General features: G+C 41.2%; 1 protein-coding gene across 6 annotated transcripts in view; it reads left to right on the forward strand.

Annotated features, from left to right (window-relative positions):
- The first annotated feature begins 336 nt into the window (after window positions 1-336).
- Window positions 337-14,509, forward strand: part of LOC139749509 (uncharacterized) — a 130,047-nt gene continuing 115,874 nt past the window's right edge. For 3 of the 6 annotated variants that reach the window (XM_071663452.1, XM_071663450.1, XM_071663453.1), the window contains exon 1: window positions 417-569. Coding sequence is in view for 1 of the 6 variants with exons in the window: in XM_071663454.1 (XP_071519555.1) it covers window positions 552-569 (18 nt within the window). In the remaining 5 variants the exon portion in view is untranslated. Of the gene's footprint in view, window positions 570-14,509 lie in introns of all 6 variants that reach the window. The other 3 variants (XM_071663455.1, XM_071663454.1, XM_071663451.1) reach the window with 3 other exon arrangements.

Consider the following 14,509-nt stretch of genomic DNA (forward strand, 5'->3'; position numbering starts at 1 on the left):
GGATACATCTCACAACCCTGCCAGAAACCGACAACACTGAGAACCAATCACTTTCCCTTCTTCCTACTCGTACACATGCCTTACATATATGACAAGTAAAGGCAATTTCGTATATAATTATTAATTTTAGTATTTCTTATATCATCAGAAATCTCCAAAAAAATTATCCGATTAATATTGTGTTGAATTAAGCTTGAATATTGTAATAGTAAGAAAAATGTATACTTCATCCACTAAAGTGCATGGACGAATTTTATATTTACGTAGACGAGCTGCACCACAGATTGTGTCAAAATCTGTAAATGAAGAATTTGTAAGATATACTGCAAGTTTGTTGTGTGTATCTTTTATATAATCCTCTTAAAGACATTTGTTTTTCTCTTGTTCTCATATATGATTAAGACGACGTATTTTATTCTATTTTTCAGTCAATCGCGAAAGCTGTGCATCAGCTGTTTGTCAATGTAAACAAGCGAAACTCAGTCTGTAGGTGTTAGTGATTTTCTTCGGTCTACTCTGCCTGAACTGACGTTTCTACGTTTTATGACTTAATGATAAAAGTATATTTGGTAAGTGTACTCCTGTTCCGTATCGCTATGACATATGGATACAAGGTGATGTATTGTGATGATGATTTGTTTATGAGTTTTAATTTATACATTTTGTGAATGTTTAATAAGGCGGTAGTAGTATGGCTTACGTATATCAGAAAAAGTGTGGTGTTCGTTGGAAAGAAGGAAATGCAGGTATATCATATGTGTAATCCTCAGGGGAAGTATGTATAGTATGCTTGATAGAATCACAGTTACTCATGCGCTTAAAGGGTGAAAGGAACATAAAAACCAACTCTTAGCCAGAATGACAACGAAAATATAAACATTCGCATGCTGCAGGGAATCTGTTTGTTGACCCCTAGTACCATATGCGCAGTACTCGATCATTTGATGTGATTGAAGCATTTTGAGTGAAATATTAAATATTTAGAGAAATCATGTTGACTGTTAGAGACGTTAGGTTAGGTTTTCTTTGGCTCTGCTGATTTCTAAAATGTGAGCTACTATATTATTTAACCAATCATTTTTCTTGATACTATCAACTTCTTCAGTAATGTTAGGGGTAAAAATCTAGAAGAGATGTTACTTTTACAGGTTTTTCTCATGTAGAATCCTTATTGCTAGTTTTCAGTATTAACTAATTCATTAGTTGTAGGGTCATGAGGGATAGGAAAAATGTGGTTTTAAATATTGATGCTATAATACCTACAATAAGGAAATCAAGTAACATGCAGTTTTAATGTTTAAAGACAGCATTTATGAAGACGTTCTCGATTTTATCACCTGCTTTTACATTAATGAGTACAGTACTTCACTTACCTCTGCCATATGATTTTATTTGGTTCGGAATGTAAATGAGTATTAATTTAAGCTAGATTCAGATGTTACAATGAATGGCAATATTCCTCTTTTTCATTTACCATTTGTAATATGTCAATGAAATTATTGCAAATATATAATTTGAAGTGGCATCTGTTGATTTTTACCCCACTATATCCCTTCACTTCAAAGCCCTGCCTGTTTTACAAAAACTTAAGATTAATGGGGTTGCTGGTGCTACACCTAAAATCCCACACACTATTTCAAATCCTTACATTGTAAGAAATCCGTTGGCATGAAATTTGTTATATTCTGTCATCTATAAAATTGTTATCCATTTTATACTTTTTTTATGTTGGAGGCTTCAGCCACTGACTAATACCCAAATCAGTGCTGGGCCTTAATTGAAATATAAAGACATTAATAAAATGAAAAAAGAAGAGGCAAGGAGAATTATTTACAAATTTTGGAGGAAATGAAAAACCTGTCACTTAAAAAGTGCTTTATCATAGCAATTGGGAAAAATGGGAGTGTAGAGAGAGTTCCCATCCTTCTAGGGATAGAGAAAGAAACGTTATGATAATAGCCTGCCCTTGAGTTGCCAGCAACAATACAATAATTATGTGATGCAGCAGCTTGCCGAGTATTGTTTGGTCTCACTAGTGGTGGTGGCACTCAAGCATCCAGCTCAGGAACAAAAACAAAAGTAGCACCTACAGAAGAGGAAATGTAAACCAGTAGTGTGGTGTAGGCAAGTGAGTCAAGTTTCGAATATAGTGTGGGAGAGTTTATAAGTTGGATTGCTTTCTTTTCAACTTTGTCAAGTATGGACGCATAGCTGGAAGCACCCTAGATGTGAGAGTTGTACTTCTTACAAGGATGAAACAGTCCTTTGTATAAATGGAGCAACTGTTTGGAAGAGAAATTTTTACATCTGCTTCTAAATGAGACTCCCAGTTTCTTAGAGGCAGACTTGGCTAGTACTGTAATGTGGGGTTCCCAAGATGGTGTGGATGTTGCAGTAATACCATGTATGTTCATTTTGTCAAGAAGTGGAATTACAGATTTGTCAAAGGAGAGAAAAGTTGTGAGGAGTTTTTGTTAGAGAGATGGGCAGAAACTGGGTCTTGGAGGCGTTAAACTTAACCAGATTACATCTGCCCCACTGAGATGTTCCATCCAAGTTTGAGCTTATTAAGGAAGTTTTGTCTTGAGATGCATATCAAGTGAGAGAGAAGCAGATTTGAAGGATATGGAGGAATGCAGTGTTGAGTCATCAGCACATGAATGCATTTGTTTGTTTGCAGAAGTAAGGAAATGATTGATAAAATTGAGAATAAGTGTAGTGTAGGAGACAGGACAGAACCTTGAAGGACACTGCTGTTGTTAGAGAAAGGGGTTGGCGTTGATCAGTCAACAACCGTTGAGATAGATCAGCCAGAGAGGAAGCTGTTCATGAAGGAGGAAAGTGAAAAGAGGGGAGCTTAGTGATGAGACTCCGGTTCAACACCCTTTCAAAATCTTTGGATATATCAAGGGCAACTACATAAGATTCCCCAAAATCTCTCAGGGATGATGACCAGATATTAGTTAGATTGGAAAGAATATCACCAGTGGATCTTTTTTCGTGGAAGTGATACTGGTGATCAGAGAGAATAATGTAAAATTCAAGATGTCTCAGGATTGGGAGTTGAGTAGGGGTTCAAAGACTTTGGAAACAGTAGATATCAAAGCAATAGGACGATAGTAGGGTTAGAGTGGTCATCCTTCTTGGGGATAGGATTTACTAACACATGTTCCCAAGGAGAAGGAAAGGTTTTGGGTGATAAACAGAAATGGAATAGATGAGTTTGCACAGGTGCAAGTTCAGAGACACACTCTTTCAGTACATAGGGATAGATGCCATCAGGTTCACAAGTCTTGCTTGAGTCGAGAGAGAGAGAAGTGCTTTTCAGACAGTTTGAAAAGAGATTACAGGGAGGGGAATAGGGTTAGTAAGAGGAGCATTAGGGGCTGAAGGAATGTTAGAATCATCCAAGATAGAGGAGAAATGAGAACCAAAGAGTGTTACTTTGTCTACAGGAGAGACAGCTATATTACCATCAGGATGAAGTGAAGGAAAGGTGGAGTGACAGAACTTGATAGGGATGCTCTAAGCTATAGACCAGAAAGACCTATCAGTGGATGAAGAGAAGTAATCACACTTCCTTTGAATAAAGGAACAAATTGCCTCATGGATAATACACTAGCATTGATTACAGCAGTGGGGAATATTGAGTGGGAGTTAGAGAAAGGAGAGTTTTTCCAAGCCCAGTATGCTTGATCACTTCCTTGAATGTTCTTAGAACAGGATTGGTTGAGCAATGGATTGTAAGAAGTGGTCTTCCTGGAGGAAAAGGGGATAAATGCTTCCATTCCCACAACAAGAACTACTATGCATTTCAGAGAGACTTAAGCATCACCACATAAGAGGAGAATTTACTCAAGGAAGGTTGGAAAAGAATTTTTGTCAGTTATTCCAGTCACCTTTTTTGAAGTGACAATATTTATGTTTAGAAGGGGCTGCTCGCGGGGGAGGTGTCATTATAGTAGATACATTTATGAGGGTTAGGGGCAAGATTGTGTAGCTACAGCATGAAGGATTAGAGGTGAAAAACAGATCCAGGATAACAGAGGAGTAGTCACTGAGATCAGGAGTATGGATTTGGATGGGTGATGATTTGCTCTTGACCACTGAGGATGGAGAACTTGAGGGCTTCATTCCCCTCACCATCCATATGGGAGGAGTTCAACCATTTCCTGTGGTGAACATTGAAATCTCCTTGGTAGAGAATCTTTGTTTGTGGATGAGAAGTTGTCACAGCTTCATGGGAGGTGTTTACACAGTTGAAGAAAGTTATAAATTCTTTAGAATTAGGAAGGCAGTAGGTCAAACAAAGGAAAGAGTGAAAGTTGTGAGATACACCTTGAGACAGATAACATCAAAGTTTGGAAACCCAAGGTCTTCAGGGCATGCCGATGGTGTATTGAGGTTAAAAAAGCAGACACCACCTTTGAACCTTAACTGTGGGTGGAGATGATAGTTAGATATGAGAAAGGTGCTAGTTAGAACATCACTAGACAACTGGGTCTCAGAGAGAAGTAAGATATTAGGAGATGGACTAGACAGGTATTGTTCAACAGAAGAGAGGTTACTAGAACGGTTTAAGGTAGTACAACTCTGAGTTTGAGGACTAATTAAGAGTAGGTTAAATTGAAGCTACTTGATTATTGTGAACTCTTGAAACAAACCCTTTTAACCTTCATGTCCAGGGTTCAATAATACGTAAATATTTTTCTGTAACTTGGATGCTCACATGAATAATACAAAAAGGAGGTTTTACTCAAGAGTTTGGTTTTACTTCACTTAGAAAAAAAAAGTGAAGTAGATTCTACACTAATTCAAGGAGGGGAATGGTGTCTTTATAAAAACATGATCATTTCATGTTTTATGTAATTGCTAAATAATTGATATACAGATGAATGTTGGTGATTGTGTATCATTTGTTTTCTGTATTGGTAGTGCTGGTTAAGAAATGGTTAAAGATAGAAAAGCTTATGCAGTATATAAGCATGTTCTTGATGGCTCATGGAAAGTCTTATATGATATGAGGGAAGTGAAGAATTTGTATCCAAAGAGTAGATTATGTGTGATTAATTAAATGGTAAGGTGAGAGTGAGATATGGATGCCCAGGATGTTTAATACACTGTTGGGGTAGTGCTCAAGGGTACTGGAAGTTGAGGACGTTTCTGCATGTTTGATGGAATATGGAAGAATAAGAAGTGAATACTGAATATGAATGCAAATGTAGAACTTTTTCTTGTAGGTGAAGAAAGGAGAAATGGAATATAGAAATGTTATCATGAACAAAAGGTGGAGAGGTTCCAAAATATTTATGATTAGGAAGTACTTTCAGACTGGAAGAAAGAGTACAGATAGAATGAAAACATGTCAGAGAGAACTTTGAAAACATAAGTTGTGGCATTTTGAAAAAAATAGCATTGAAACTATGAAAATTAAATATCAGGTTTAGTGAGGTGATTCAAACCATAATACATTAGTGTAGACTTGTGAAAGTTGGGGCTGTAGGAGTAGAAAGGATTGTTGAGTTCTAGCAACTGAAGTAGATTTTCTGAGGAATGGATATTTATTCTGGAGAATGGATGAAAAATAAGTCGAGGAAATGAAAAGATGTATTGTAGTTTGGAATGTTTATACAAGATGGGGTGGGTAGAGGTATTGGATGTTAAGTGACTGAGTAAAAGGATTTAGTGTAGTGGTGTGAATTAGGTAATGCAAAAAGAACATGAGAGGTAGGAGGACAGTGAGTGAGTAGGTATGAAAGAAGGAGCTTTGAGGGAGGGATTTGCAGATGCAGCTTTATGGAGACTTTGGTGTTATAAGTAATGAGGATATTTTATCTTGATTTGCAGTAAGGTAAGATTTAGTAATAGTTAATGTGCCCAACTGTGAGCACATAGGTTTGAATCCTGGATGCAGCAGTCAGTTCACGTTTAACCCAGCTGTGTGTTCACCCCTTAGGGGTTGTTCAATAAAATGGGTATGTGTCTAAGGCTAGGATATATATATATATATTTTTTTTTTTTTTTTTTTTTATACTTTGTCGCTGTCTCCCGCGTTTGCGAGGTAGCGCAAGGAAACAGACGAAAGAAATGGCCCAACCCCCCCCCCCCATACACATGCACATACACACATCCAGACACGCAAATATACATACCTACACAGCTTTCCATGGTTTACCCCAGACGCTTCACATGCCTTGCTTCAATCCACTGACAGCACGTCAACCCCTGTATACCACATGACTCCAATTCACTCTATTTCTTGCCCTCCTTTCACCCTCCTGAACGTTCAGGCCCCGATCACACAAAATCTTTTTCACTCCATCTTTCCACCTCCAATTTGGTCTCCCTCTTCTCCTCGTTCCCTCCACCTCCGACACATATATCCTCTTGGTCAATCTCTCCTCACTCATTCTCTCCATGTGCCCAAACCATTTCAAAACACCCTCTTCTGCTCTCTCGACCACGCTCTTTTTATTTCCACACATCTCTCTTACCCTTACGTTACTTACTCGATCAAACCACCTCACACCACACATTGTCCTCAAACATCTCATTTCCAGCACATCCATCCTCCTGCGCACATCTCTATCCATAGCCCACGCCTCGCAACCATACAGCATTGTTGGAACCACTATTCCCTCAAACATACCCATTTTTGCTTTCCGAGATAATGTTCTCGACTTCCACACATTTTTCAAGGCTCCCAAAATTTTCGCCCCCTCCCCCACCCTATGATCCACTTCCGCTTCCATGGTTCCATCCGCTGACAGATCCACTCCCAGATATCTAAAACACTTCACTTCCTCCAGTTTTTCTCCATTCAAACTCACCTCCCAATTGACTTGACCCTCACCCCTACTGTACCTAATAACCTTGCTCTTATTCACATTTACTCTCAACTTTCTTCTTCCACACACTTTACCAAACTCAGTCACCAGCTTCTGCAGTTTCTCACATGAATCAGCCACCAGCGCTGTATCATCAGCGAACAACAATTGACTCACTTCCCAAGCTCTCTCATCCCCAACAGACTTCATACTTGCCCCTCTTTCCAGGACTCTTGCATTTACCTCCTTTACAACCCCATCCATAAACAAATTAAACAACCATGGAGACATCACACACCCCTGCCGCAAACCTACATTCACTGAGAACCAATCACTTTCCTCTCTTCCTACACGTACACATGCCTTACATCCTCGATAAAAACTTTTCACTGCTTCTAACAACTTGCCTCCCACACCATATATTCTTAATACCTTCCACAGAGCATCTCTATCAACTCTATCATATGCCTTCTCCAGATCCATAAATGCTACATACAAATCCATTTGCTTTTCTAAGTATTTCTCACATACATTCTTCAAAGCAAACACCTGATCCACACATCCTCTACCACTTCTGAAACCGCACTGCTCTTCCCCAATCTGATGCTCTGTACATGCCTTCACCCTCTCAATCAATACCCTCCCATATAATTTACCAGGAATACTCAACAAACTTATACCTCTGTAATTTGAGCACTCACTCTTATCCCCTTTGCCTTTGTACAATGGCACTATGCACGCATTCCGCCAATCCTCAGGCACCTCACCATGAGTCATACATACATTAAATAACCTTACCAACCAGTCAACAATACAGTCACCCCCTTTCTTAATAAATTCCACTGCAATACCATCCAAACCTGCTGCCTTGCCGGCTTTCATCTTCCGCAAAGCTTTTACTACCTCTTCTCTGTTTACCAAATCATTTTCCCTAACCCTCTCACTTTGCACACCACCTCGACCAAAACACCCTATATCTGCCACTCTGTCATCAGACACATTCAACAAACCTTCAAAATACTCATTCCATCTCCTTCTCACATCACCGCTACTTGTTATCACCTCCCCATTTACGCCCTTCACTGAAGTTCCCATTTGCTCCCTTGTCTTACGCACCCTATTTACCTCCTTCCAGAACATCTTTTTATTCTCCCTAAAATTTACTGATAGTCTCTCACCCCAACTCTCATTTGCCCTTTTTTTCACCTCTTGCACCTTTCTCTTGACCTCCTGCCTCTTTCTTTTATACATCTCCCACTCAATTGCATTTTTTCCCTGCAAAAATCGTCCAAATGCCTCTCTCTTCTCTTTCACTAGTACTCTTACTTCTTCATCCCACCACTCACTACCCTTTCTAGTCAACCCACCTCCCACTCTTCTCATGCCACAAGCATCTTTTACGCAATCCATCACTGATTCCCTAAATACATCCCATTCCTCCCCCACTCCCCTTACTTCCATTGTTCTCACCTTTTTCCATTCTGTACTCAGTCTCTCCTGGTACTTCCTCACACAGGTCTCCTTCCCAAGCTCACTTACTCTCACCACCCTCTTCACCCCAACATTCACTCTTCTTTTCTGAAAACCCATACAAATCTTCACCTTAGCCTCCACAAGATAATGATCAGACATCCCTCCAGTTGCACCTCTCAGCACATTAACATCCAAAAGTCTCTCTTTCGCACGGCCTGTCAATTAACACGTAATCCAATAGCGCTCTCTGGCCATCTCTCCTACTTACATAAGTATACTTATGTATATCTCGCTTTTTAAACCAGGTATTCCCAATCATCAGTCCTTTTTCAGCACATAAATCTACAAGCTCTTCACCATTTCCATTTACAACACTGAACACCCCATGTATACCAATTATTCCCTCAACTGCCACATTACTCACCTTTGCATTCAAATCACCCATCACTATAACCCGGTCTCGTGCATCAAAACCACTAACACACTCATTCAGCTGCTCCCAAAACACTTGCCTCTCATGATCTTTCTTCTCATGCCCAGGTGCATATGCACCAATAATCACCCACCTCTCTCCATCAACTTTCAGTTTTACCCATATTAACCGAGAATTTACTTTCTTACACTCTATCACATACTCCCACAACGCCTGTTTCAGGAGTATTTTGAGTATTTTGAGTATTTTGAAGGTTTGTTGAATGTGTTTGATGATAGAGTGGCAGATATAGGGTGTTTTGGACGAGGTGGTGTGCAAAGTGAGAGGGTTAGGGAAAATGATTTGGTAAACAGAGAAGAGGTAGTGAAAGCTTTGCGGAAGATGAAAGCTGGCAAGGCAGCAGGTTTGGATGGTATTGCAGTGGAATTTATTAAAAAAGGGGGTGACTATATTGTTGACTGGTTGGTAAGGTTATTTAATGTAAGTATGACTCATGGTGAGGTGCCTGAGGATTGGCGGAATGCGTGCATAGTGCCATTGTACAAAGGCAAAGGGGATAAGAGTGAGTGCTCAAATTACAGAGGTATAAGTTTGTTGAGTATTCCTGGTAAATTATATGGGAGGGTATTGATTGAGAGGGTGAAGGCGTGTACAGAGCATCAGATTGGGGAAGAGCAGTGTGGTTTCAGAAGTGGTAGAGGATGTGTGGACCAGGTGTTTGCTTTGAAGAATGTATGTGAGAAATACTTAGAAAAGCAAATGGATTTGTATGTAGCATTTATGGATCTGGAGAAGGCATATGATAGAGTTGATAGAGATGCTCTGTGGAAGGTATTAAGAATATATGGTGTGGGAGGAAAGTTGTTAGAAGCAGTAAAAAGTTTTTATCGAGGATGTAAGGCATGTGTACGTGTAGGAACAGAGGAAAGTGATTGGTTCTCAGTGAATGTAGGTTTGCGGCAGGGGTGTGTGATGTCTCCATGGTTGTTTAATTTGTTTATGGATGGGGTTGTTAGGGAGGTGAATGCAAGAGTTTTGGAAAGAGGGGCAAGTATGAAGTCTGTTGGGGATGAGAGAGCTTGGGAAGTGAGTCAGTTGTTGTTCGCTGATGATACAGCGCTGGTGGCTGATTCATGTGAGAAACTGCAGAAGCTGGTGACTGAGTTTGGTAAAGTGTGTGGAAGAAGAAAGTTAAGAGTAAATGTGAATAAGAGCAAGGTTATCAGGTACAGTAGGGTTGAGGGTCAAGTCAATTGGGAGGTGAGTTTGAATGGAGAAAAACTGGAGGCAGTGAAGTGTTTTAGATATCTGGGAGTGGATCTGGCAGCGGATGGAACCATGGAAGCGGAAGTGGATCACAGGGTGGGGGAGGGGGCGAAAATTCTGGGGGCCTTGAAGAATGTTTGGAAGTCGAGAACATTATCTCGGAAAGCAAAAATGGGTATGTTTGAAGGAATAGTGGTTCCAACAATGTTGTATGGTTGTGAGGCGTGGGCTATGGATAGAGTTGTGCGCAGGAGGATGGATGTGCTGGAAATGAGATGTTTGAGGACAATGTGTGGTATGAGGTGGTTTGATCGAGTGAGTAACGTAAGGGTAAGAGAGATGTGTGGAAATAAAAAGAGCGTGGTTGAGAGAGCAGAAGAGGGTGTTTTGAAGTGGTTTGGGCACATGGAGAGAATGAGTGAGGAAAGATTGACCAAGAGGATATATGTGTCGGAGGTGGAGGGAGCGAGGAGAAGAGGGAGACCAAATTGGAGGTGGAAAGATGGAGTGAAAAAGATTTTGTGTGATCGGGGCCTGAACATGCAGGAGGGTGAAAGGAGGGCAAGGAATAGAGTGAATTGGAGCGATGTGGTATACCGGGGTTGACGTGCTGTCAGTGGAGTGAATCAAGGCATGTGAAGCGTCTGGGGTAAACCATGGAAAGCTGTGTAGGTATGTATATTTGCGTGTGTGGACGTATGTATATACATGTGTATGGGGGGGGGTTGGGCCATTTCTTTCGTCTGTTTCCTTGCGCTACCTCGCAAACGCGGGAGACAGCGACAAAGTATAAAAAAAAAAAAAATATATATATATATATATATATATATATATATATATATTTTTTTTTTTTTTTATACTTTGTCGCTGTCTCCCGCGTCTGCGAGGTAGCGCAAGGAAACAGACGAAAGAAATGGCCCAACCCCCCCCCATACACATGTACATACACACGTCCACACACGCAAATATACATACCTACACAGCTTTCCATGGTTTACCCCAGACGCTTCACATGCCTTGCTTCAATCCACTGACAGCACGTCAACCCCTGTATACCACATGACTCCAATTCACTCTATTTCTTGCCCTCCTTTCACCCTCCTGCATGTTCAGGCCCCGATCACACAAAATCTTTTTCACTCCATCTTTCCACCTCCAATTTGGTCTCCCTCTTCTCCTCATTCCCTCCACCTCCGACACATATATCCTCTTGGTCAATCTCTCCTCACTCATTCTCTCCATGTGCCCAAACCATTTCAAAACACCCTCTTCTGCTCTCTCAACCACGCTCTTTTTATTTCCACACATCTCTCTTACCCTTACGTTACTTACTCGATCAAACCACCTCACACCACACATTGTCCTCAAACATCTCATTTCCAGCACATCCATCCTCCTGCGCACATCTCTATCCATAGCCCACGCCTCGCAACCATACAACATTGTTGGAACCACTATTCCCTCAAACATACCCATTTTTGCTTTCCGAGATAATGTTCTCGACTTCCACACATTTTTCAAGGCTCCCAAAATTTTCGCCCCCTCCCCCACCCTATGATCCACTTCCGCTTCCATGGTTCCATCCGCTGACAGATCCACTCCCAGATATCTAAAACACTTCACTTCCTCCAGTTTTTCTCCATTCAAACTCACCTCCCAATTGACTTGACCCTCACCCCTACTGTACCTAATAACCTTGCTCTTATTCACATTTACTCTCAACTTTCTTCTTCCACACACTTTACCAAACTCAGTCACCAGCTTCTGCAGTTTCTCACATGAATCAGCCACCAGCGCTGTATCATCAGCGAACAACAACTGACTCACTTCCCAAGCTCTCTCATCCCCAACAGACTTCATATATATATATATATATATTTTTTTTTTGCTTTGTCACTGTCTCCTGCGTTTGCAAGGTAGTGCAAGGAAGCAGACGAAAGAAATGGCCCAACCCACCCCCATACACATGTATATACATACGTCCACACACGCAAATATACATACCTACACAGCTTTCCATGATTTACCCCAGACGCTTCACATGCCCTGATTCAATCCACTGACGACACATCTACCCCGGTATACCACATCGATCCAATTCACTCTATTCCTTGCCCTCCTTTCACCCTCCTGCATGTTCAGGCCCCGATCACACAAAATCTTTTTCACTCCATCTTTCCACCTCCAATTTGGTCTCCCACTTCTCCTCGTTCCCTCCACCTGCGACATATATATCCTCTTGGTCAATCTTTCCTCACTCATTCTCTCCATGTGCCCAAACCATTTCAAAACACCCTCTTGTGCTCTCTCAACCACGCTCTTTCTATTTCCACACATCTCTCTTACCCTTCCGTTACTTACTCGATCAAACCACCCCACACCACACATTGTCCTCAAACGTCTCATTTCCAGCACAGCCATCCTCCTGCGCACAACTCTATCCATAGCCCATGCCTCGCAACCGTACAACATTGTTGGAACCACTATTCCTTCAAACATACCCATTTTTGTTTTCCGAGATAATGTTCTCGACTTCCACACATTCTTCAAGGCTCCCAGGATTTCGCCCCCTCCTCCACCCTATGATCCACTTCCGCTTCCATGGTTCCATCCGCTGCCAGATCCACTCCAAGATATCTAAAACACGTTACTTCCTCCAGTTTTTCTCCATTCAAACTTACCTCCCAATTGACTCGACCCTCAACCCTACTGTACCTAATAACCTTGCTCTTGTTCACATTTACTCTTAACTGTCTTCTTTCACACACTTTACCAAACTCAGTCACCAGCTTCTGCAGTTTCTCACATGAATCAGCCACCAGCGCTGTATCATCAGCGAACAACAACTGACTCACTTCCCAAACTCTCTCATCCCCAACAGACTTCATACTTGCCCCTCTTTCCCAAACTCTTGCATTTACCTCCCTAACAACCCCATCCATAAACAAATTAAACAACCATGGAGATATCACACACCCCTGCCGCAAACCTACATTCACTGAGAACCAATCACTTTCCTCTCTTCCTACACGTACACATGACTTACATCCTCGATAAAAACTTTTCACTGCTTCTAACAACTTTCCTCCCACACCATATATTCTTAATACCTTCCACAGAGCATCTCTATCAACTCTATCATATGCCTTCTCCAGATCCATAAATGCTACATACAAATCCATTTGCTTTTCTAAGTATTTCTCACATACATTCTTCAAAGCAAACACCTGATCCACACATCCTCTACCACTTCTGAAACCACACTGCTCTTCCCCAATCTGATGCTCTGTACATGCCTTCACCCTCTCAATCAATACCCTCCCATATAATTTGCCAGGAATACTCAACAAACTTATACCTCTGTAATTTGAGCACTCACTCTTATCCCCTTTGCCTTTGTACAATGGCACTATACATGCATTCTGCCAATCCTCAGGCACCTCACCATGAGTCATACATACATTAAATAACCTTACCAACCAGTCAATAATACAGTCACCCCCTTTTTTAATAAATTCCACTGCAATACCATCCAAACCTGCTGCCTTGCCGGCTTTCATCTTCCGCAAAGCTTTTACTACCTCTTCTCTGTTTACCAAATCATTTTCCCTAACCCTCTCACTTTGCACACCACCTCGACCAAAACACCCCATATCTGCCACTCTATCATCAAACACATTCAACAAACCTTCAAAATACTCACTCCATCTCCTTCTCACATCACCACTACTTGTTATCACCTCCTCATTTGCGCCCTTCACTGAAGTTCCCATTTGCTCCCTTGTCTTACGCACTTTATTTACCTCCTTCCAGAACATCTTTTTATTCTCCCTAAAATTTAATGATACTCTCTCACCCCAACTCTCATTTGCCCTCTTTTTCACCTCTTGCACCTTTCTCTTGACCTCCTGTCTCTTTCTTTTATACATCTCCCACCCAATTGCATTTTTTCCCTGCAAAAATCGTCCAAATGCCTCTCTCTTCTCTTTCACCAATAATCTTACTTCTTCATCCCACCACTCACTACCCTTTCTAATCAACCCACCTCCCACTCTTCTCATGCCACAAGCATCTTTTGCGCAATCCATCACTGATTCCCTAAATACATCCCTTTCCTCCCCCACTCCCCTTACTTCCATTGTTCTCACCTTTTTCCATTCTGTACTCAGTCTCTCCTGGTACTTCCTCACACAAGTCTCCTTCCCAAGCTCACTTACTCTCACCACCCTCTTCACCCCAACATTCACTCTTCTTTTCTGAAAACCCATACAAATCTTGACCTTATCTTCCACAAGATAATGATCAGACATCCCTCCAGTTGCACCTCTCAGCACATTAACATCCAAAAGTCTCTCTCTCACGCGCCTGTCAATTAACACATAATCCAATAACGCTCTCTGGCCATCTCTCCTACTTACATACGTATACTTATGTATATCTCGCTTTTTAAACCAGGTATTCCCAATCACCAGTCCTTTTTCAGGACATAAATCTACAAGCTCTTCACCAT

Source organism: Panulirus ornatus, chromosome 7, assembly GCF_036320965.1.
Source record: "Panulirus ornatus isolate Po-2019 chromosome 7, ASM3632096v1, whole genome shotgun sequence".
Lineage (NCBI taxonomy): Eukaryota > Metazoa > Arthropoda > Malacostraca > Decapoda > Palinuridae > Panulirus > Panulirus ornatus.